The 23,399-nt window shown below is 38.5% G+C and overlaps 1 protein-coding gene across 6 annotated transcripts in view; it reads left to right on the top strand.

Moving 5' to 3' along the window:
• The window catches only part of BICD1 (BICD cargo adaptor 1), a 200,194-nt gene that overhangs the window by 132,034 nt on the left and 44,761 nt on the right, over positions 1-23,399 (top strand). For all 6 annotated transcript variants that reach the window (XM_029205666.1, XM_029205665.1, XM_029205662.1 and 3 more), the window contains exons 3-5: positions 4,950-5,102; positions 11,796-12,221; positions 22,227-23,318. In XM_029205666.1, the coding sequence (XP_029061499.1) occupies positions 4,950-5,102; positions 11,796-12,221; positions 22,227-23,318 (1,671 nt within the window). The remainder of the gene's footprint in view (positions 1-4,949; positions 5,103-11,795; positions 12,222-22,226; positions 23,319-23,399) is intronic.

Consider the following 23,399-nt stretch of genomic DNA (forward strand, 5'->3'; position numbering starts at 1 on the left):
TTACCCATTTAGTCAACTCTACTTGTCCTTCAAGGTTCTACTCAAATGTTACTTACTTTATAAAGCTTTTCCTGACTCACCCAGGAGTAATTAGCAATAGTAATAATTATTCAGCCTTTAGGTGTGAACCTCTCTCTGTAAGAATGTTCCACTGTGTTACGGAAATTATCTGTGTGTCTGGCATCTCTGCTCATTTCCTCATGTTATATCATTAAATTCTCACAATTACCATATAATGTTAAGTATTAGGATCCCCATTTTACAGATGAGTAAGCTGTGGGCAGGGACCTGTCACCCAGCTCACACAAGTTATTAGTAAGATCTAATAGGCCAATGAATATAATTAAGTTATAAAAGGCTAAGAGCTGTATAACTGGAAGGCACTATATTACTTTTTATACTTTAGTCTTTGTGTGGTAATAAGTGCTTATATTTTCTTACTTCTGGCCAATAGTAGAGGGAATTTATTATTCCCACATAAAGAAATCCTCTTAATGTTTTTTAAAATTATTTATTTATTTATTTGGCTGTGCTGGGTCTTAGTTGCAGCATGTGGGATCTTCGTTGCGGCATGAGGGATCTAGTTCCCTGGTCAAGGGGTCGAACCTGGGACCCCTGAATTGGGAGTGCGGAGTCTTAACCACTGGACCACCAGGGAAGTCGCCTCTCAATGTTAATTAAAATAAAACTCTCAGAATGCTGCTATACTCAAGTGCAATGCAAACTGTGAGGATAGTCTACCCCAAACATTTCAGGGAATCCTCTGTCCTCTGAAGAGAAGCTGGGGCTCAGGTCTCTGGAGGCGAAAGGCTAGAGTATCTCCTGGTTGCGCCATTTTCTCCCCTTTCTCTCATGCTTTATTTTTCTCACTTTCATTATTCTTGATGGGGGTTTTTAATAGAGCTCAGCGCCATCTTATCCCAGAAAGAAAAAAATTGTCAGAGATAAATGTATGATGAGTATGCAAAAAACAAAAGTAGAAATTTAAAAAATTTATTATGGAAGCAAAGAACACTGCCCATAAAATTTAATCTTTGGCAGTTCAAAAAAACCCATGGGTTTCGGACTTCCTTGGTGGTGCAGTGGTTAAGAATCTGCCTGCCGATGCAGGGGACATGGGTTTGAGTCCTGGTCTGGGAAGATCCCACATGCTGCGGAGCAGCTAAGCCCGTGCGCCACAACTACTGAGCCTGAGCTCTAGAGCCCGCGAGCCACAACTACTGAGCCCACGTGCCACAGCTACTGAAGCCCGCATGCCTAGAGCCCGTGCTCCGCAACAAGAGAAGCCACTGCAGTGAGAAGCCTGCACACCGCAAGGAAGAGTAGGCCCCACTCGCCGCAACTAGAGAAAGCCGGCGTGCAGCAACGAAGACCCAACGCAGCCAAAAATAAAAATAAATAAATAAATAATTTTTTAAAAAATGCTTTAAAAAAAGGGGGGTTTCTAACAAAATAAATGAGACCAGTTTTCTTCCCCTGGGTCTTATGTCTGTTTTATTGCTAGAGAGTCTTTCAACTTAACCTGTCTCCACACCAAACTCTTCCTTTTCCTTAATTAACATCAACAGTTTTCATTAACTATTTTATGATTTATCTATTGGTGATCCTCATTAGCTTTGCCATGGTCTTAAATTTGTCCTGACATTTACTATCTTACTATATAAGGTTTTATGATTAATTCTGAGTGTATACGAGCTAGGTTTCTAGTCATTAACATTTTTTACATTGTATATATTCACATTTTACAGAACCTCTTATATCTTAACGTTTTTGTTTATAATTTTATATAAATGACTGGCATCCAATTTATTAGCTTCCTCATATGTTCATGCATATAAACAAGGAAGACTAAATAACTATACATCACCCATTCAGTTAATGGTAGACCTTTAAGAAACAGAAAAATATATTAAGATTTCCTGTTTCTGCAAAATAAAATTTAATGAAATATTGTAATTTGGCTTTGTAACCAGACTCTATTTTTCATTGTACACTTATTGAACACATATGCAAAATATTGTCCAAGGAGCAGGGAATAAAGTAATGTTTCTGCCTCTAAGTAGCTTGACAGTATATTGAAAAACTGTAATAAGTCCAGTCATTTCACAGTTAGGTATGTTTATTTCAAAATGTGTTGTTCTACCTTTGTTCCACACTCTAACAACACAGACAAAAAGCCATAATCCCTACAATAAATTTTTACAATGATTTTTTTTAGATTTTGTGTTTAGCCATTTGTATAACTGTTTTGTTATTCATTCCATGTTTATAAGGGCCTAAAATATGGCAGGTATTAGGGACCCATAGGCAAACACTAAAGGTTCATTATATTCAGATGGAAAAGGAAATTTAATACATGTAAAAAGTGTAAAAGATAAATAAATTACTAATTTCAAGTAATGTTGAGTGCTATTCTTGCAACAGTTGTTTTCTGAGTATCTACTCTATGCTAAAATTCTGATCTATGAAGGAAATCATATAGGATGTTGTGAGACTGAAGGGCAGGGGTTGGGGAGTTGTCTTATATTAGCTGTTCAGAGAAGGCCTCTCTGAGGAGATGACATTTGAACTGAGACCTAAATGACAAATAGAAGCAGAAGAGTTTCCTAACTTGGGTCCTGGGAGTCTGTGGATAGAATTCAGGAGGCCTGTAACCTTGGAGGGAAAAATAATTACATCTCCATTTTCTCTAAACTCAGACAAAAAATTTAGCATTTTCTTCCATTTGAATGTAGGCCACAAACTTCAGTAGCATTAGCAGCACCTGTTACTTTGTGATCAGTATTTTCATATCACATCGAAGTTCTTGCAGGATCTTGAAATATCATCATTTCTTTGAAATTATGGTATTTCTTAGATCTGCCACTAGATCTGAGTATACATTCTGCTAATAAAGAAGCACATGTATTACTGTATCAGTGACATGTTACTGTGTAGCAAATCACCCCAAATTTAAGGGCTTAAAATAATACCCCATGATTCTATGGGTCAGCTATTTGAGCTCTACTCAGCTGGGCAGTTCTTACAAACTAACATGGGGTCACTCATGTGGCAGCCATCATCTGGCAGCTCAACTGAGCCAAAGAGTTCAAGATGTTTCACTCCCCTGCCTGGCAGCTGGTGCTGATTATGGGCTGGGCCACGTGCTCCAGCAGGCTAGCCTGGGCTTCTTCACATGGTGGCGGTGTTCCAAGAGAGAAAGAACAAGAGCTACAATGCCTCTTATTTACTTATTTATTTGGCCGTGCCATGTCTTAGTTGTGGCATGTGGGATCTTTTAGTTGCGGCATGCAGGATCTAGTTCCCTGACCAGGGATCAAACCCAGGACCCCTGCACTGGGAATGCGGAGTCTTAACCACTGGACAACGAGGGAAGTCCCTACAAAGCCTTCCTAAAGATAGACCTTTAGCCTTCCAAGCTAAAGCTTCCACTGCATTTTGTGGGTCAAAGCAAGTCAATGAAGCCAGTTCAGGATTGACTTCAGACTCCACCGCGTGTGGCCATAGGGAAATGTGATTAATTGGGGGCCACTACCATAATAATCTACCTGATTACCATATCATAATTTTGTAAAATATTATATTAACTTAATTTGAGCATAATCAGTGTCCTTTGTAATCTTGTCTTTTACACTGTAAGGGAGGAAAATTTCCTTCTACTCTCTTGGGTTCTGTGACTGGGATAAAGAATTAAACTGACATAAAACAGATTAATAAGAAAAAAGCATACAAATTTAATTTTTTTACAAGTACACGGGAGTGTTCAAAAGAAAAATGAAGACCAGAAGTCATTAGGCCCAAAAGCTTGTATACATTTTTACACAAAGAAGGGTAAATTGTGGGGATGTGACAAGACAAAGGAGCTTGGGCTAGGGGCAGTATATCGTGGAACAGTGACTAGGAACTAAGTGGGGGAAACTAATGGAAGATCATTTTAGTAGATGTGTTTGTACGGGTCCATTTCAGCATCGATTCCCAGTCTCTTGTGATAAGAACGTTCTCTTCCTGGTATAGGAAGGGCATTTTTCTCAGGGGAAATTTCATGTCCTGCTTTTAGGTAGAAAGGGGGAGGGCAGAGAGCCCTTCCTGCATCTGCTGTTTCTCAAGTGCCTTCATCTCAAAATAATCAATATACCAAAGTGGCATAGGTTGGCATGGGAAGTTCTGAACTCTTTCAGTGCCCTTTAAAATATCATTCTGAGAAGAGCTCCATCGGCTTCACCACGTTGTCAAAGAGGGTCATGGCGCAGATGAGGCTAAGAACCCTTGATCTGGAGACAGGGAGTCGGGGAGGCGGAGTGAAAAAGCCTGAAGGCAGGAATGAGCGGCCAAGTCCAACATGGTAGGGGGCAGAAGGAAGCTTCTGTGGCTGAAGCCAGGTGACTGAGGCCAGAGTGTCTGGACCAAGCCAGGATTAGACCACGTGGCTTAGTTGGAAGATTTTGAAACTTGCAGAGGGACCCCCCGGAGTTTGGAAATTTGGTATTGTATGCATACTAATCTATAACTTTCTTTTATATTTCATAATGTATTGTGGCTCTCTTTGCATTTTAGTGCATAAAGCTCCTCACTCCTTTCTTCTCATTCTTTTAAATAATTTTATAATGCTTCACTAAAGGATGCATAATAATTTATTTCATTGTTCCCCCATTAGCAAACATTTAGACTGTTTCCAATTCTTTGTGTAAATGTACATGAATTTATTTTTCTTTTTTATTTACCTCTAAGAAAATATGCCTAAGAATGATTTTTAGTTGTAGAATTGCTGGGTCATGTGTATGTGCTTTTAAAGTTTGACAGATATCATTAAATTCTTATTCAAAAAAAGGTGGTACCAATTTACACTCCATGAGATGTTTTTATTATTATTTTTAACTACCAAGACTTTATCTACACTTCATAAAATCTAGAAGAAAGTTTTGTATTTAGAGTTTATTCTCTTGTTTCAGAACAATGAGATGGTGGAGCTACAAAGAATACGGATGAAGGATGAAATCCGAGAATATAAATTCCGAGAGGCCCGCCTCCTTCAGGACTATACTGAACTAGAAGAGGAAAACATCACGCTGCAGAAACTGGTGTCCACATTAAAGCAGAACCAGGTGAGGTTTAAGAAGATTTTTGGTTACACTCTAGATGGATCTATACCTTCTGACCATTAAGGTTAAATCTTCTATTTATCAGAAAAGAAACTGTCGAAATTTGCCTCAATCTCCCAACATTAATTATGTGCTGAAATTTCCCAACCCTCCTATTTCAGCTAAATTTAAAAGGCAAACCTAGAAGTAGTATAATTACCAAAAAGCTTTATTGGATAAGAAAAATCTTACTTTATACTTTAGCTCTATGTTAATTTATTTCTGGAGTAAGTTAAATGTATGGTAATCAGTTTAACCTCTGACTTCTCATTAAAGCCTGGGTTTGTAAGCCTATTTTGTAGTACAAGCTTAAGGTTTCCCTGCAATCTCTATCAATCTCTCTCTCTGTAAACTGCTTTCAAATCATACGAGGGTTATGAAATATAAATCAGTACGAACAACATTATAAGAAAAAAAAGGCCTGATTTCTTTATTCTGCTGTAAGCTGACTAAAACGATTGCATGTGTACATTTAAATAATTTTGTGGGTAATGAGACTTAGATTGCTTAATTGCTGAATTTTCCTGATCAGTTTGCATTGTGGTTTGTTATAGTTATTAGTAATAGCATTCTTGAATCTGTACTTTTGGTAGAATTTATTTATGAATAAAATTCATAGGTAGTTAAGCAAAGGTGGACTGGATTTCAAGGTCTTTTCAAAGGTGGTTCCTCAACCACAACCCTATTCTGGTCTCAACGCTGTTATAACCTCTCAGATCAGGTCATCAAACTGTGCCAGGCACTGTGCTAGGCTACAGAGGTACCAGAATCCAGAGGGTACGATTCTTGCCCTCCGTCAACTTAGAGGGCAGCCCAGTTGTATGCTTCCACCTCTCTCCCTTCTCAAGTTGGTATCTCCTTCCAGAACTGTTTCAGTCAGCCCTTCACATCTATGGGTTCTGTGTTTGTAATTTCAACCAACCACAGACTGAAAATATTCTAAGAAAAGAAATTCCAGAAAATTCCATAAAACAAAACTTGAATTTGCCTCACACTGGCAGGTACATAGCATTTACATTGTATTAGGTATTATAAGTAATCTAGAGATGATTTAAAGATGAGCCAATGCGCGTGGTTATATGCAAATACTATGACCACTTTAAGGTTTTTTCTTTCTTTTTTTTTTTTTTTGTGGTACGCAGGCCTCTCAGTTGTGGCCTCTCCCATAGCGGAGCACAGGCTCCGGACGCACAGGCCCAGCGGCTGTGGCTCACGGGCCCAGCCGCTCCGCGGCATGTGGGATCTTCCCGGACCGTTGCACGAACCCGTGTCCCCTGCATCGGCAGGCGGACTCTCAACCACTACGCCACCAGGGAATCCCTATCTAAGGGTTTTGAGCATCCAGATTTTAGTGTCTGCCGGGGGCTCCTGGAACCAATACCCCACAGAGACTGAGGGATGACTGTGTGGTTTTGATAGATATAAAGATGAAAAGGGGAAAGGAAAAATCCAGAAGAAAATTGACACAATTGAAATTTTATTTTTGATCATTGCCACTTCTCCCCAGCTTTGGAGTGCTGGGGAGCAAAATGTCTACTAAGGAGTGCAGGGGGTGGTTCCAGACCATTAAAAAAGGGTTATCTGGATATCCCATGAGTTTTTATCTCATTCCTTCCCCTTTAAGCACTGAATCACGGTGTGTGCTGAGGGCTGGCAGTACCATGAGACCCCAGGTCTTGATTTGTCTGGGGACAATGAGCTCACAGTGGGGAAATTTAGAAGATTTTTTAAAAATATGTTTCTTAGAAATAAGAAGGGTATTTTTTGTTGTTTCGTTTTTTTGGTCGTTGATGAGGAATGTAGAAGACTTGAAGCAAGTTTATGTGATGTGCAAATATTTAAAGTGGTCATTTCTCCTGATTCCTACAGGTCCTCATTGCTCTCTGCACAGGCAGGGGTGCGGAGAGCATCCATGTACACTGTAAGGTTTCCCATCACTGCATGTTGTAGACTAATTTACTCAGGAGGTTAGTTTAGGCCAGTATTAAGTATTCTTGAAAGACTGCCAAGGTATCCTGTGAGTATTCATTAGCCCAGATGCCATTTCTGTGGGAATTTGTACTACTAGTCTGGCTGATTACTGCTTACAGTTTACCCATACCCTCCCACCAGTAATTGAAACATGGAAATCAAATGCTTAACTCAGAAGTTTGAAAAAACAAACAAAAATTTATACATCTTTTACATTTTATTTTGTAGATGTAATATGGTAATTTTCCCAATTAAGTGTCTAATTAATTAATTTGAAATCATTTTCCTTACAAAGGGTCATTCTGGTTTATTTCCTAACAAATGGGTGCACTGTAGTGTCACAAGTCTCTCCCAATTAAGGAAATGCTGGGGTATGTTTTTTGTTTTTTTCTTACTATCGGCCTTTATTTACAGGATTTAGCATATATCATAAACTCTCTTTCTAATTAATGAAGTTTTAAATATACTTTATGTATAAATACCACAGATTCTTTTTCAAAGACATGATGATGGCTGGCTTTCAATCTCAAAATTGGTCTGAATGTTGCTTTGTACTGAAGCTTCCTATACAAAATATACTCTTCCAGCCTGGTTTGAGGTTTCTCTAAATAGGAAAGCTACTAGAATTGTAAAATGTTTAGTTCAAAGAACTAGAAGGTGCTCTTCTTCTGAAGTTCCATTTTCCTGTTAAATGTTGATTATTTTCTAAATAATTGTTTAAATAGCACTTCTTACTCCATATGTAGCTTCTATATATTAGTTTGTTTCCATCTCTCTTCACTACAATATAAACACCTAAAACAGGGGCTGGCCCATTGTAGGCATTAAATATTAATAAATACTTGTTGAAATAATGAATAAATGTTTTTTCTTTATCTTACATCCACAATTCAACTTACAGAGGAAACTAAAATTTAAGATTATTATAATTAACCATACCAATTTTTATTCGTGATCCTACACCAAATAGTTGACTCTGAAAACTTTAGCCACGTTCGTCTGTGTGCTGATTTGGTTCTGTGTCTAAAATAAAATTAGACCCAACCTTATAAATGTTTTATACCTTTATACTTTTCAAACCAGAATATCTGAAAGAAGTGCAGTAAGCAGCAGTAGCCATAAAAAGTGTCAACTGTCAGTTCCCCATCAGAAAAAATCAGAAAAATCTGTTGATGAAACAAAGCTGTTTGTTAGACCTCTTGCAGTAAGATAACAGCTCAACAGAGCCTTAGTAGTATCTCAAAACAGGATGTCAACAGGAAGGATATTCATAGGATTTGAGGATCTGGACTGGTAGGTCTCACATGGTGGGAAAGTGGTTGGGTTAGACAGAGTTTATGACATAGCTTTGAGTTGGGAGGTACAGTAAAGTGAGGGTCTTGATTCAAGTCTTGAGGAAGCTGTTTTAGTTGAGTCTTATCTTCCAGGAGCAAGTTTTTCCCTCAAGCAGCTAAATTTTTTATGCCTAGTCCCAGTATCAGTTAACATAGAGGCAGGACCCGGTACTGCTTAACATAGGACAGGAAATCATGCTCAAGTTTTAGAGATGTGATGGCAGGAGACAGAAATAATAAATTTCATGTCCCTAATAGCTCACATATTGAGCTAAAGCATTCAATATTTGTTATCTAAGCATTGAAAACCCTAGTTTTCAATTAATAATACAATCATTTTTATTATGAAGAATATTGCCTCTAGAGATATATTTCTATTGATATATTTCTATCAAGTAATAATATCATAAGAGATATTAAAGTTATTATTTCCTGGGATCAATTCAGTTTGATTTCATTTAACCAGTATTTCAGGGGTAGCTTTCTATGAGGCCATGTTTTTTTTTTTTTTTTTTTTTTTTTTTGCGGTATGCGGGCCTCTCACTGTTGTGGCCTCTCCCATTGCGGAGCACAGGCTCCGGACGCGCAGGCTCAGCGGCCGTGGCTCACGGGCCCAGCCGCTCCACGGTATGTGGGATCTTCCCGGACCGGGGCACGAACCCGTGTCCCCTGCATCGGCAGGCGGACTCTCAACCACCGCGCCACCAGGGAAGCCTGGCCATGTATTTTTTAAGAACAAAAAACGTGGTCACTGGCTCAAAGAGCTCATGGTCCCAGTAGGGAAGGCAGGTGATAAACTCAACCATCCATGTAATTGAAGAGTAAAGCTATGTGTTAGGTTTGGCAATACGGGTCCAAATTAAGATCTTTAGAGTTCTAAATAAAGCCCAAATGGAAAACATCAAGAAAAAAAAAAAGATCTTTAGAGTTCCTAAACTCTGAAAATATTATGGTACTTATTTCCAACCCTCATTAAAAATAGAATTACTAAACTATGAAGTTGCTATAATGAATCGCAACAAAGTACTGATTTTTCTCATGGTGACTACTTTGATGCTTTCTTTAACATATCCGAATACCAATTTTTAAGTGCCTTCTCATTCTATTTCTTGGTGCCTCCACTTTGCTGGGGCTCTAATCATATGATAAAGCCTTGCAATGATGGTACAAGAAAGGAGTGATCTGTTTGCCTGAGTGGGTCAACAAGGACTTCAAATTAGGATCAGAGTCTTGACTTGGGTCTTGAATGATGAATAAGAGTTTTCCAGTTGACTGTCTTTGCCTAGGCAGAGAAACATGAGACAGCTGGGTGAATAGGAACCACATGTGAGAGAGTGGAATGAGTGAAGCTGCCCAGCTAGAAAGAGGTCAAGTCCCTAAACACAGTTTATTATTAGTATCTAATATCATAATTGATGTTGTTATATTTTTTTCTATTTTATTTTTTCATTCACAATAGTTTATTCAGCAAATACTTATTAAGAGCAGAATTTTGTTGAAACACTATGAAGGAATACTGAAGCACTGTGAGGGACACCTGGGTGCATAGAAAGTATTTCCTCTAAGTAGTTGTGGAGAATATTTATTAAAAATATTTATTAAAAGGTGGCATGTGGTAAGAGCCATGGAAAAGGCCCCAAAGAAGGCATTTGGGCTCAGAGCGGAGTTCTCTTTCACCTATAGGCTTTCACAACCAAGAGAGTGTTTGAACAGGCTCTTATTTGGTTGTAATTCAAGAGTAATATATTGATAACAATATATATGTATTATTTTTCTTAAAATTACCTTTATTCCCACCACTAAAGAACAACTATTATTAACATTTTGTTAAATTTCCATTTGATCTCTTGTATTCCACAGTCATAATACATTATCCTTTTTCACTCAGTTGTATTTATTTCCTATATCATTACAAACCTATTGTTGACATCGTTTTGATAACTAAGATTATATCATATTCTTAATAAATTATTTGTTCAAGGGATTATGGCTATGCTTTTTAAAATATCTCTTAGGGATAGATCCTAAAGTATGTGATATCTAGGGGTTAAAATAATCCAACTAGGGGAGTGAATGGAAATATAGTGAATGGAAATATAGATAAAATAATCCAACTAGGGGAGTGAATGGAAATAAAGAAGAGTAGACAGCAGTTGATGACTGTTGAAGCTGAGTGGTGGGCTCCTGGGGGTTCACTGAACTCTTCTTGCTACTTGGGTATTTTTACATTACCCACAATAAAAAGTTTTTTAAAAAAGAAAAAAAAGAAAAACATCTCATTATGTGATGGTAAAAATATGTGGTAGATTTAGATTGTTCTCAATTCTTTACTCTCTCCCTCTGCCACGTAACCTGGCAGTGCCCTAGAAAGGGCAGAGTAAATTGGCCAGCTCCATTGACCTTGGTATTAGTCATGTGACTCTCTGACCATTGGAATGTTAGCAGACATGATGGAGCACAGATTTCAGACATACTACCTTGGTTTGACTAATCCCCTTACCTTCATGCCCCAGGAAGCGTGACCCTTCAAGTTTGGTCCTAAAACAAGACATGTGCAGCTGACCTGAACACAGTCTGAAGCCTGAAGCCAAGTCTATCCAACTGGCAGCCTGAAGCAGAGCTGCTGGTGCTGGCACACAATCACCTGGTTATGTGGGGATCTTTCTTGCAGCTTTGCTTGTGTAAGAGATCTTCCGCCAGTTTCCAGTTGGTTTTCTGTGAGAATTGTCCCACATGTAGATGTATTTGATGTGTTTGTGGGGGGAGGTGAGTTCCATGTCCTCCTAATCGACCATCTTGATCCACTTCCATGTATTTTTTTGTTTGGGAGTAATTGGTACTGTTATTGCAGATTCTATCCTTAAGCACATGAGGTTTTTCTTTGCTTTCTCATCTTACTCTCAAACATATTTTATTGAGATTATATTCTTATTGTGATCATTTAACTAACTTACCCTGAGTTTTAAAATTTCCTCGTTATTAATAATTAAATAAAACAAAGTAATAGTGATGATAAAAATCTTTTCTTGGCTTGTGAATATTCTGATAAACTATTACAAAAAAATATTCTTGATTTATTAAGCAAACAGTGCCCCCTTTTGACCACTGGACTCTGTAAAAGAAATCCTGAGAGAGAGGTACCTTTTTCATCTCTGCTAGGAATTGAATTTATATGTATGGATATCTAAAGAAACCATCCTGTGTTACCTTAATGGTGTATATACCGCGTGCTTCTCAGATTTATTTTGTAGCGTTTTAATTTTTAAATGTTAGGTCCACTAGAGTGTTTAATGGCAGTTTTGTTAGACCCAAATTTTAGTTTTATGAATCTTCTTTATCGTATCTGATTCAGGTTGAATACGAAGGCTTAAAGCATGAGATTAAGCGATTTGAGGAGGAGACAGTGCTGCTAAACAGCCAACTGGAAGATGCCATCCGGTTGAAAGAAATCGCTGAGCACCAACTGGAAGAAGCCCTTGAGACCTTAAAAAATGAAAGGGAGCAAAAGAACAGCCTGCGGAAGGAGCTCTCCCAGTACATCACACTCAATGATAACCATATCAGCATTTCAGTCGATGGACTCAAGTTTGCAGAGGATGGAAGTGAACCCAACAATGATGACAAAATGAACGGGCATATTCATGGGCCCCTTGTGAAACTGAATGGAGACTATCGGACTCCCACTCTAAGGAAAGGAGAGTCTCTACACCCTGTTTCTGACTTATTCAGTGAACTGAACATCTCAGAAATACAGAAATTGAAGCAGCAACTTATGCAGGTAAGAACTTTGTTTAGGGCTGTTAGAGTGAATATTTTATAAGTTACGTGTACTGTGTTGTGGGATTTCTTATTGTCACATTTTAGTTCCAGATTATTTTTTAAAATATTCTTTAACTAGCAACTTTGAAACTACAATAGTTTAGAAAGACACAAAAGAGATGTTGAAGAGAAATCTCTCATTTGCATTGCTTTATGAAATTTATTTCTTAGATAAATTAGATAGCAATGGAGTGTGAAGGGAGAAAAGATAGCATCTTGATGCATTTATCACAAAAGAATTCAAAAGCTTTATACACAAGAGAAATGACAGAAAATGAAGTTTTCTATCACAAGCAACTCTGTGTATAGCTTCAAGATGAATGGTTATACTTCACAGCAATATTTTAAGCTCTAAAAGACATGAAGGACATGACATGGGGAGGGGGAAGGGTAAGATGGGACAAAGTGAGAGAGTGGCGTGGACATATACACAATACCAAATAGATAGTTATTAGGAAGCAGCCGCATAGCACAGGGAGATCAGTTCGGTGCTTTGTGACCACCTAGAGGGGTGGGATAGGGAGGGTGGGAGGGAGGGAGATGCAAGAGGGAAGAGATATGGGGATACATGTATACGTATAGCTGATTCACTTTGTTATAAAGCAGAAACTAACACACCATTGTAAAGCAATTCTACTCCAGTAAAGATGTTAAAAATAAATAAATAAGTAAAAGACATGAAGGACTTTCTATATATAAACAGCAGGATATCACATGATTATGATCATATGATTAAAAATACAGAACAGGTGTAAATCTGAAACCAAGGATTTCTTCTCCCTACATGAGCTAGGCCTTAAATTTTTAGCATCTTCTAATCAAATGTCTTGGGGAGAGTCCCACAAGCTTACCTCACTGTGAAATGGCTTTCTAATGTAGTCTTGCTTCCCGACTATACGTTAACCCAGTGATGATGGAAATGTTGTCAGAGGAGCAGCATCGCCACCACCATCATCACCTGTGGGCTGCTGAGGGACAAATTATTGGGCTCCCCACAGATGTACTGAGCCAGGTGTCTGCTTCAACAAGCTTGTTAGGTGACAAGTTTGAGGCTTGCTCTTCAGTCTGTTATCCCACCAAGGTTCTTTGCATAAAGCTGATAATTAAAGGCCTTAAGACTCTGGCAATCACTTTTTTTTTTATAGCAAACAGGGCTTATAATTTTCTTTTCTATTTATTTATTTATTTATTTATCTATCTATCTATTTATTTATGGATGTGTTGGATCTTTGTTGCTGAGTGTGGGCTTTCTCTAGTTGCAGCGAGTGGGGGCTACTCTTCATTGCAGTGCGTGGGCTTCTCTTGTTGTGGGGCAGGGGCTCTAGGTGCTCGGGTTTCAGAAGTTGTGGGGCGAGGGCTCAGTAGTTGTGGTACATGGGCTTAGTTGCTCTGCTGCATGTAGGATCTTCGCGGACCAGGGCTCGAACGCGTGTCCCTTGAATTGGCAGGCAGATTCTTTTTTTTTTTTGGCGGTACGCAGGCCTCTCACTGTTGTGGCCTCTCCTGTTGAGGAGCACAGGCTCCGGACACGCAGGGTCAGCGGCCATGGCTCACGGGCCCAGCCGCTCCATGGCATGTGGGATCTTCCCGGTGCCCCCGTGTCCCCTGCATCAGCAGGCGGACTCTCAACCACTGCGCCACCAGGGAAGCCCAGCAGGCAGATTCTTAACCACTGCACCTCCAGGGAAGTCCCAGGGCTTATAATTTTCTGCCTCTACAGAAATGATGACTGAAAATATAATTAGCAGAAGTAAATAAGACTAGAGAACCAATGAAATTAATATATTATTAGGCTTATTTTTAATATTATATCAAAAGTTAACATACCCTTTAACTTTTTTAAAATTTATTTATTTATTTTTGGCTGCGTTGGGTCTTCGTTGCTGTGCGTGGGCTTTCTCTAGTTGCGGTGAGCGGGGGCTACTTTTCGTTGAGGTGCACGGGCTTCTCATTGCGGTGGCTTCTCTTGTTGCAGAGCATGGGCTCTAGGTGCACGGGCTTCAGTAGTTGTGGCTCACAGGCTCTAGAGTGCAGGCTTAGTAGCTGTGGTGCATGAGCTTAGTTGCTCTACGGCATGTGGGATCTTCCCGGCCCAGGGATTGAACCCATGTCCCCTGCACTGGCAGGCGGATTCTTAACCACTGCGCCACGAGGGAAGTCCACCCTTTAACTTTTAACTTTACCTGCCCAGTGCTTTTGGCTGCTGAAAGAGAATTAGTGAGAATTCATTTTCTCAGTGTTCAATTTGAATCAAGGTAAGAGGGTATGGCCACTGGAAGACAATTAATTTCATATAGATTTACCTGACTGCAAAGTGCAGTTCTGTGTAGGTAATACTTTTCCATGTCTTTTTGCTCACACATTTCTTGTGAAAAAAAATTTTTGTGACATATATTTACAAGAACGTATGCCCTCAAATTGAATAGAATTAATGTAAAATTTTTCTTAAACTATCATGTTGGTTTCTTTAGGATAAAAATTTAGTGGGTTGAAGCTTTTGTTTTTTCTTTTTAGTTTGGTGGCAGTGTAGAGTATATGAGGAAGAGGGGGTTTTATGTGTAAACAGTCAATGGGAGCCACCTTGCAGCATTTGGGGTGGGATAGTTCCTCATTGTCTGAGTCTGTTTGATGAGTTACAGGAGGTTTAGCATCTCTGGTCCCAACCCATTAAATGCTCATTACATCTCCTCGTAGATGTGGTGACCAAAAATGCCCCACACATTTCAAATGTCCCAAGGGTCAACCTCTAGTCGAGAATCATTCTTAAAGGGACAGCACTTTACTCTCCCATAAAATGGGGATACATTTTACCTTCTTCAAACTGTCATGAAGGTTTTTGAGTTAATGTACACAGAGTGCTTAGAACAGGGCCAAGCACATGATAAATGCTCAATAATTATGAACTATTATCATTATTTCAACTCCACAGTGCCTTTAATTTGTTAAGCACTCCATTTATTTAGCTATTGTTAATATAATTAACTGTTATTGTTGGGTGATTAGCTCAAGGATCATCATCTCAGATGGGTGTAATGTGGTTGCTGGTAAGTCTCAGGGTGTGAGACAGTCTGAAAAGGGATATTCATTCAGCAAAAAGTTAGAGTGAGAAAAACTTGGCTGGATAAACTGTCCCTCAATATATGAGAAAACTGTGTACCTTTGAATCTTTCATTAGAACTTAATTAATGCTGACAGTTTATAAAGATGTAGAGGGACACAGGAAGGGCCTTATGTCCCAAAGTTTGCTCTTAATTTAGCTGTAAAAAACAGGCTCCACACAGGAAGGGCTTTGCGGTGTCCAGTCTCACACTTGGAACACTAACTACTAATTTTGTTGTAGGCAAAGTAACCACCTCTCTTCTTTTAACCAGCATTTTTTGTAATATATCTCATTCAAATTGTTGAACACAAGTATAGCAGAATGTATCTTTCATGCATAATTTCTTTATAATCTGAGTTTTTCCTTAGCTATGTGTCCTCTTGTGTTTAATTCATATAAATAAATTATAAGAACATTACAGGAGGGCTTCCATAGTGGCGCAGTGGTTCAGAATCCACCTGCCAACGCGGGGGACACGGGTTCGAGCCCTGGTCCGGGAAGATCCCACACGCCGCAGAGCAACTAAGCCCATGCACCACAAGTACTCAGCCTGCGCTCTAGAGCTCGCATGCCACAACTACTGAAGCCCACGTGCCTAGAGCCTGTGCTCCGCAACAAGAGAAGCCACCACAATGAGAAGCCCGTGCACCGCAACAAAGAGTAGCCCCCACTCGCTGCAACTAGAGAAAGCCTGCGCACAGCCACAAAGACCCAATGCAGCCAAAAATAAATAAAATTTTTTTAAAATTACAGGATACATTGCATAGAAGTTATTGGCAGTTGGTGTTGATGTGAATGAGCCTTGAAAATAATATGGCAGTTCTAATAAACAACACTTACACACACCTTGCAGCACATACCATGGCAGTACCATTGTTTTGGACCTTCTGAGGGAGCAATAAAATGCACTTTCACTATGACTATCTGGAACACTTGGGGCCAGATGTATTTTGAAATTAAATATTCAGAATATAGAAAGTGTAGGCATGGAGAAAATTTCCCCTCTTCCCTTCTAGGTTCTTTGGCTGGCCTAATAATTAAATTGAAGACAGATTAACAAGAGAAAAACAAATTTAATTTTGTATGTAGAAGGGCAGAGGCAGGAATGTAACACCCTATACCAGGGAATATGCAGCTTTTAAGATTTTCTTTCGTAGGATTAAAGAAACCCTTTGAGGGACTTCCCTTGTGGTCCAGTGGTTAGAAATCTGCCTTCTAATGCAGGGGACGCAGGTTTGATCCCTGGTTGGGGACTAAGATCCCACATGCCGTGGGGAACTAAGCCTGCAGGCCACAACTAGAGAGGCTGCATGCCTCAACTACTGAGCCCGCGAACTCTGGAGCCTCCCCACCTCAACTAGTGGGAAGCCTGTGGGCTGTGATGAAGAGCCTGTGTGCCTCAACTAGGACCCAATGCAGCCAAATAAATAAATATATATTTTTATGCTTTAAATATACTTTTATTTCTGTTTTTTTAATCAGTCCAAAATAAATATTTTAAAAAATAAAATAAAGAAACACTTTGAAAACAGCATACCTGAGTCAAAGCCTATCAGCCTCTTCTTATCTTGCAAGATTCCATCTATGCATGTAAATTATGTTTTCCCCACTAATGATATTTACTTAACCTGGTTCCAAAAAGAAAAAAACTATGTTTATGCCTTGGGTATCAGGAATGTTGGGTTAATTGCTTCACTTCTCTGAGGTGCATTTATAAAAGGGAAGGTAAAAGGTGATAAATTAGCCCCATCACTAGTCTCTATGATGCCTTTGTTGGAATTAGGAAAAAAAAAGTCCCCTTCCTCAAGATATCATACTGCCATCTGCTGGAAAATGGTAATAATATTGATAAATATAAAAACCTACACTGACTACAATTTAAATAGTGCCTACTAGAATTGGATCACCCTCAAAATCCAGTTATTTCAAATAGGCTATAATAATAATAATAATTCTCAGTGACAAGTACTTTAGTTCATTTTATTAGAATGAAAATAAGTAGATACTGCCTGGGAACACTAAATAAATTACATAATTATTTAAAGGAGTCTCTATGCTTGTGCTAAAATTTCTACCTTTGACAAATAGCCTCTGTTTAACTTCATATCACAGAGAGTCAGACTAAGCAGGAGAAAACTCTTTGCATTTTTTTCTTCAGTATCATACTGGCTATATAATTTCACATGTAATGTGAGAAAATAGTAATATTTCTGTAAAACTGAAATTTTTCAGTTTTGTTGTATCCTCGTGGATGGAAGAAATAAAGATCCATATTGTGTTTATAGATATACTGTATTAAAGGCAATTTAAATTTTTCCTATAATGATGGTAAGTGGTCAGTTTGCTGCATGTCCCATAAGAGTTAAAAGTAATTTATATATATTTGCTTAATTGGTGGATGCTTATAACCCAGGTAGATAGTGTTATCCCCATTTTACAGATAGGGAAACTGAGGCACAAATATGTAATTTGCTCAAAGCCAAAAGCCTAGGAAGTGGATTGCTACACAGAGAAAGAGAGAGAGTCAAACAAATGAAATATTATCTGTGCTTAACAGAAACTCACAAAATATTTATGAGATGAAATTAGTAAGACAAGATTGGTCAGTTCCTAGTTTTTAAAAATGTGACAAATACAATTTCTTAGGACAAAGTTGACAACTTAAGTTGTCAAGCTATTGTAAACGTTACAGTTAAAGATATTACCTTTAAAAGCTTTAGGCAAACACATTTCTCAGAAGCCTTACTTTTTTTTTAAACCATCTGTCAGTAACCATAATAAGAGCATCCATAATCACACAACAAGCGATGAGTCCATGTAGTTATTTTTTAAGAACAGCTTTATGGCAATTATTCACATACAATCCACCCAGTTGAAGGGTATAATTTGGTGTTTTTTAGTATAGTCACACAGTTGTGCAATCACCACCACAGTCAATTCATTACACCAAAAAGAAACTATGTACCCATTAGCAGCCACTCTAACCGTAGGCAACCACTAATCTACTTTATGTCTCAGTAGATTTGTCTATTCTGGACATTTCATTTAAGTGGAATCACACAATATGTGGTCTTTTGTGTCTGGCTTTTATCACTTAGCATAATATGTTCAATTCATGTTGTAACATATAGTAGTATTTCATTTCTTTTTATTGCCAAATAATACTCTATTATATAGATATACCACATTTTATTTATTCATTTATCAGTGATGGACATTTGAGTTGTTTCCACTTTTCAGCTATTATGAATAATGCTGTTATGAACATTCATGTACAGGTTTTTATGTGCACTTATATTTTAATTCCCTTGAGCATATACTTAAGAGTGGAGTTGCTGGGTCGTAGGGTAGCTCTATGTTTCACCTTCTGAGGAACTGCCAGACTGTTTTCAAAGCAGCTGAACCATTTCACATCTCCACCAGCAGTGTATGAGGATTCTGATTTCTCCACAGCCTCACAGACATTTATTTGCCACTTGACCATAGCCTAATTGCCCTGGCTAGAACTTCTAGTACAATGCTGAATAAAAGTGGCAGGAGTAAACATTTTTGTCCTGTTCCTGGTCCTAAGAGGAAAGCATTTACCATTAAGTATGTCATCTGTGGGTGTTTTGTAGATGCCCCAGCAGGTTTAGGAAGTTCTCTTCTATTTCTAGATTGTTGTCTGTTTTCATCATGAAGGGGTATTGAATTTTGTCAAATGCTTTTTCTGCATACATTGAGATGACCGTGTGGTTTTGTCCTGTGTTCTGTTAATACAGTATATTATATTTATTGATTTTTGCGTGTTGTCAACATTGCATTCCTAGGATAAACCCCACTTGGTCAGGTTGTCTAACACTTTTTTATATGTTGCTGGATTCAGTTTGCTAGTATTTTGTTCAAGATTTTTGTGTCTATATTCATAAGAGATACTGGTCTATAGTTATCTTTGCCTGGTTTTGGTATCAGAGTAATACTGGCCTCATAGAATGACTTGAAAAGCCTCCCTCCCCTTCTTTTTTTTTTTTTTTTTTGAGTCTTTGTCCAGCTGACTGACTTTTGCATATACGTGTGTGTGTGTGTGTGTGTGTGTGTGTGTGTGTAAGAGAGAGACAGACAGAGAGAAGAGATTCCTTCTCACCACACTCTCCAAAATATATTACCTTCTTTTCCAACTACTGGATTCCCTCACCTTGTGTTTCTTGGTTGTAGGCTGATCTTTTTTCACAGCTCTCATCCATCAGGGCACAGATTTGCCAGTGTTACTTCACTTCAAGCAGAGAAGAATGTTATTTATTTCTGAGTTCTATTTTACATACTCATACTATGTATAACATTACAAAAATCACACCAGTCATTCAGGTGCCAAATTGAAAGTCAGATGACCAGGATAAAGACTTTATGGAAATTAATAACTCATAAAACAGCCTTTATTTCTTTTCCTATAAAAGTCCTAATATAAACATGCAAATTCTGCTGTCTTTTCTTTTGTTCCTTCACAAAAGAAGAATCTATCAGTACTCAATACATATAAATGTGTTTATTTAAAAGGTAAACACTCAGCGAAATTGAAAATAATTTCTATGGTGGTCCAGTGGGTAAGACCCCACACTCCCAATGCAGGGGGCCCAGGTTCGATCCCTGGTTGGGGAACTGGATCCCACATGCATGCCGCAACTAAGAGTTTGCATGCCACAACTAAGAATTCCACATGCTGCAACTAAAGATCCCGTGTGCCGCAACTAAGACTCGGCGCAGTCAAAATAAATAAATAAATAAATGTTAAAATCATCCCCCTCCCTCCAACCGTCATTCCAACTGCCTTTAAAAATAATAATAATAATTTCTATGGGATGGGATTTCGCTGGTGGCCCAGTGTTTAGGACTCCGTGCTTCCACTTCGGGGGCACAGGTTCGAAACCTGGCCAGGGAACTAAGATCCCACACACATGCCACAACTAAGAGCCTGCATGCTGCGTGACCAAAAAATAATAATAATAATAAAAATTTCTATGGTGCATAATTATAACAATAAAATAATATCTTGTGTACTTACACCAGACTACAGAGTTTACAAATTATGCATTCGAGTTTTCTGGCAAAACAACCAACCCTACTATGCAAAGTAAAATCTTCAGTTTCAGATGGAAGACAGAGATTGTAAGAAGAGAAATAAGGCAACTATTCTTAGTCACTGTAGAAGATTATATATTATTTATATATAATTATAGATTACAGTTAACTCAACAAGTCTCTCTTGAATAAGTTCTTCACAAATGGAGATTAAAATATACACTTAGAATGAATAGTAATTTTAATCTTTAAAGTGCTTTGCATTTAATAATTCAAAGTACCATGTATCTTAAATAGTTTAAGCCCTGCTGTCTGAAATCCAAATACAATTTAAGGTACTTCAAGCCTCAATAGCTGAGGGAAAATGTAATGGCAGAGTTAAACAAAATTATTCACAATTTAGTTATCTTTTTTTGGAGGGGGTGGGCAGACCAACCTCAATTGTCCAGAAAAAATATATACACACACACACACCTGTATGTATGTATGTGTGTATTTACATACACACACATACATGTGTATGTGTGTATAAAATTTGGACATCATTCCGTATTCAAATGATTCCACCAGAAATGTATTGAGTGTGGAAATTAGTACTATATGTGGAACATATACATATGACGGAGACAGTGTTCTATTTAATGTTTTCTGGAGGTGCTATCATGAAGAAATTGGTAGACATACTTTGGGGCTTAGAAAATGTTTATGTTAAATGGGAATTGGCAAAGTCTATTTAATGTTTTCTGGAGGTGCTATCATGAAGAAATTGGTAGACATACTTTGGGGCTTAGAAAATGTTTATGTTAAATGGGAATTGGCAAAGTCCAGGTTGGAAGCTCTCCTAAAGGCATTATCTCATTTATCATAACACTTTTGCCTCTAAAACAAACCTGAGACACGTTCAGTACATTTTGTTCTCATCCAGTTTTTAGTTTTATCCAAAAGTTTTTCCTATTGAAGAGCTTTTTGAAATCAGCTATGCGTATTGTATTCATGTATACTAATCAAATGATATTTAGATTTTTCAGAGCAAATTTACTTAATTTTTAAGAGAAAAAGAAAAAAAAACAGTCCATTTCATTGAGATTGTATACAATACCAATAGTAGAATATTTAGGAGATTTTCCATCTCTTTTATCAAAAATTCAAATGTCTTGGCTTTTCATCAAATACTGTGTTGCATAATTACCTGGATTTTCACTTAAAATTATTGCCCAATAATCTGGATAAGTCAATTCATCTTCAGCTATAAGCAAGTACAATCTGTTATACGTAATGAAACCCAGCTAAGAGGATTTGTATTCAAATATATCCTGACTCTGATATGAAAGAGTTGCTTTTGCACATACAAATACAAATTTGTAAAGCAGATGTGTTTGCCATGTAGAAGCATTTTGGCCATGGGAATTGGACCACAGTTACCCAAATGTTAACAACAGCTAACATTATAATACCTTGAGCATTAAATTCACTGTCCTACTGAATCATCCAAATGTCCCTATGAGACAGGCATTGTTATGCTCCTTTTATAGATTATTAAACTGAAGCTTGCCCAGATTTGACTTGTGTATAATGCATGAGAATTTGGATGGGTAAATATGCAGAGCATAATTCTTTTGGAATGATGTACTTTTTGATTGAGTTACCAGAACTGCTGAAATAAGAAAACACACTCCAATTCAACTTGTAGTAATGGAAACATGGGCTCTTCTGCATTTTTAAAACATATACATGTCCAAATGTGAATGGGTCAAGCTCATCACTGACATTGCCTTGAAGTCATTCAGAGACTTTCTTTTGCCCTTGCAGGTAGAACGGGAAAAGGCCATTCTTCTGGCCAATCTCCAGGAGTCACAGACGCAGCTGGAACACACCAAGGGGGCACTGACGGAGCAGCACGAACGGGTGCACCGGCTCACGGAGCACGTTAATGCCATGAGGGGCCTGCAGAGCAGCAAGGAGCTCAAGCAGCTGGACGGGGAAAAGGGCCAGGACTCGGGAGAGGAGACCCATGACTACGAGGTGGACATCAATGGCTTAGAGATACTTGAATGCAAATACAGGGTGGCAGTAACTGAGGTGATCGATTTGAAAGCTGAAATTAAGGCCTTAAAGGAGAAATATAATAAATCTGTAGAAAACTATACTGAAGAGAAGACGAAGTATGAGAGTAAGATCCAGATGTATGATGAACAGATTACAAGCCTTGAGAAGACCACCAAGGAGAGTGGAGAGAAGATGGCCCATATGGAGAAGGAGTTGCAAAAGATGACCAGCATAGCCAATGAAAATCACAATACCCTTAATACAGCCCAGGATGAGTTGGTGACATTTAGTGAGGAGCTAGCTCAGCTTTACCATCATGTATGTCTGTGTAATAATGAAACCCCTAACAGGGTCATGCTGGACTACTATAGGCAAAGTAGAGTCACCCGTAGTGGCAGCCTGAAAGGGCCTGATGATCCCAGGGGACTTTTGTCTCCACGGTTAGCCAGGCGGGGTGTGTCATCCCCTGTAGAAACAAGGACCTCACCTGAACCAGTTTCAAAAGAAAACACAGAGGCCAGCAAAGAACCAAGTCCAACCAAGACTCCCACCATCTCTCCTGTTATTACTGCCCCACCATCATCTCCAGTATTAGACACAAGTGACATCCGCAAAGAACCAATGAATATCTACAACCTTAATGCCATAATCCGGGACCAAATCAAACATCTGCAGAAAGCTGTGGACCGGTCCTTGCAACTGTCTCGTCAAAGAGCTGCGGCACGGGAGCTGGCCCCCATGATTGATAAAGACAAAGAAGCCCTAATGGAAGAGATCCTCAAGCTTAAGTCCCTACTGAGCACCAAACGGGAGCAGATCGCCACACTGAGGGCAGTGCTGAAAGCCAACAAACAGGTGATCTCATTCTACTAATGAGCCATGCTAGCCAACACTTTAGTTTATTCCTAAATGTTTTTGAGTGTCCACCACCATCAG

Source organism: Monodon monoceros, unplaced genomic scaffold (genome assembly GCF_005190385.1).
Source record: "Monodon monoceros isolate NGI ecotype Baffin Bay Population unplaced genomic scaffold, NGI_Narwhal_1 Super_Scaffold_6, whole genome shotgun sequence".
Lineage (NCBI taxonomy): Eukaryota > Metazoa > Chordata > Mammalia > Artiodactyla > Monodontidae > Monodon > Monodon monoceros.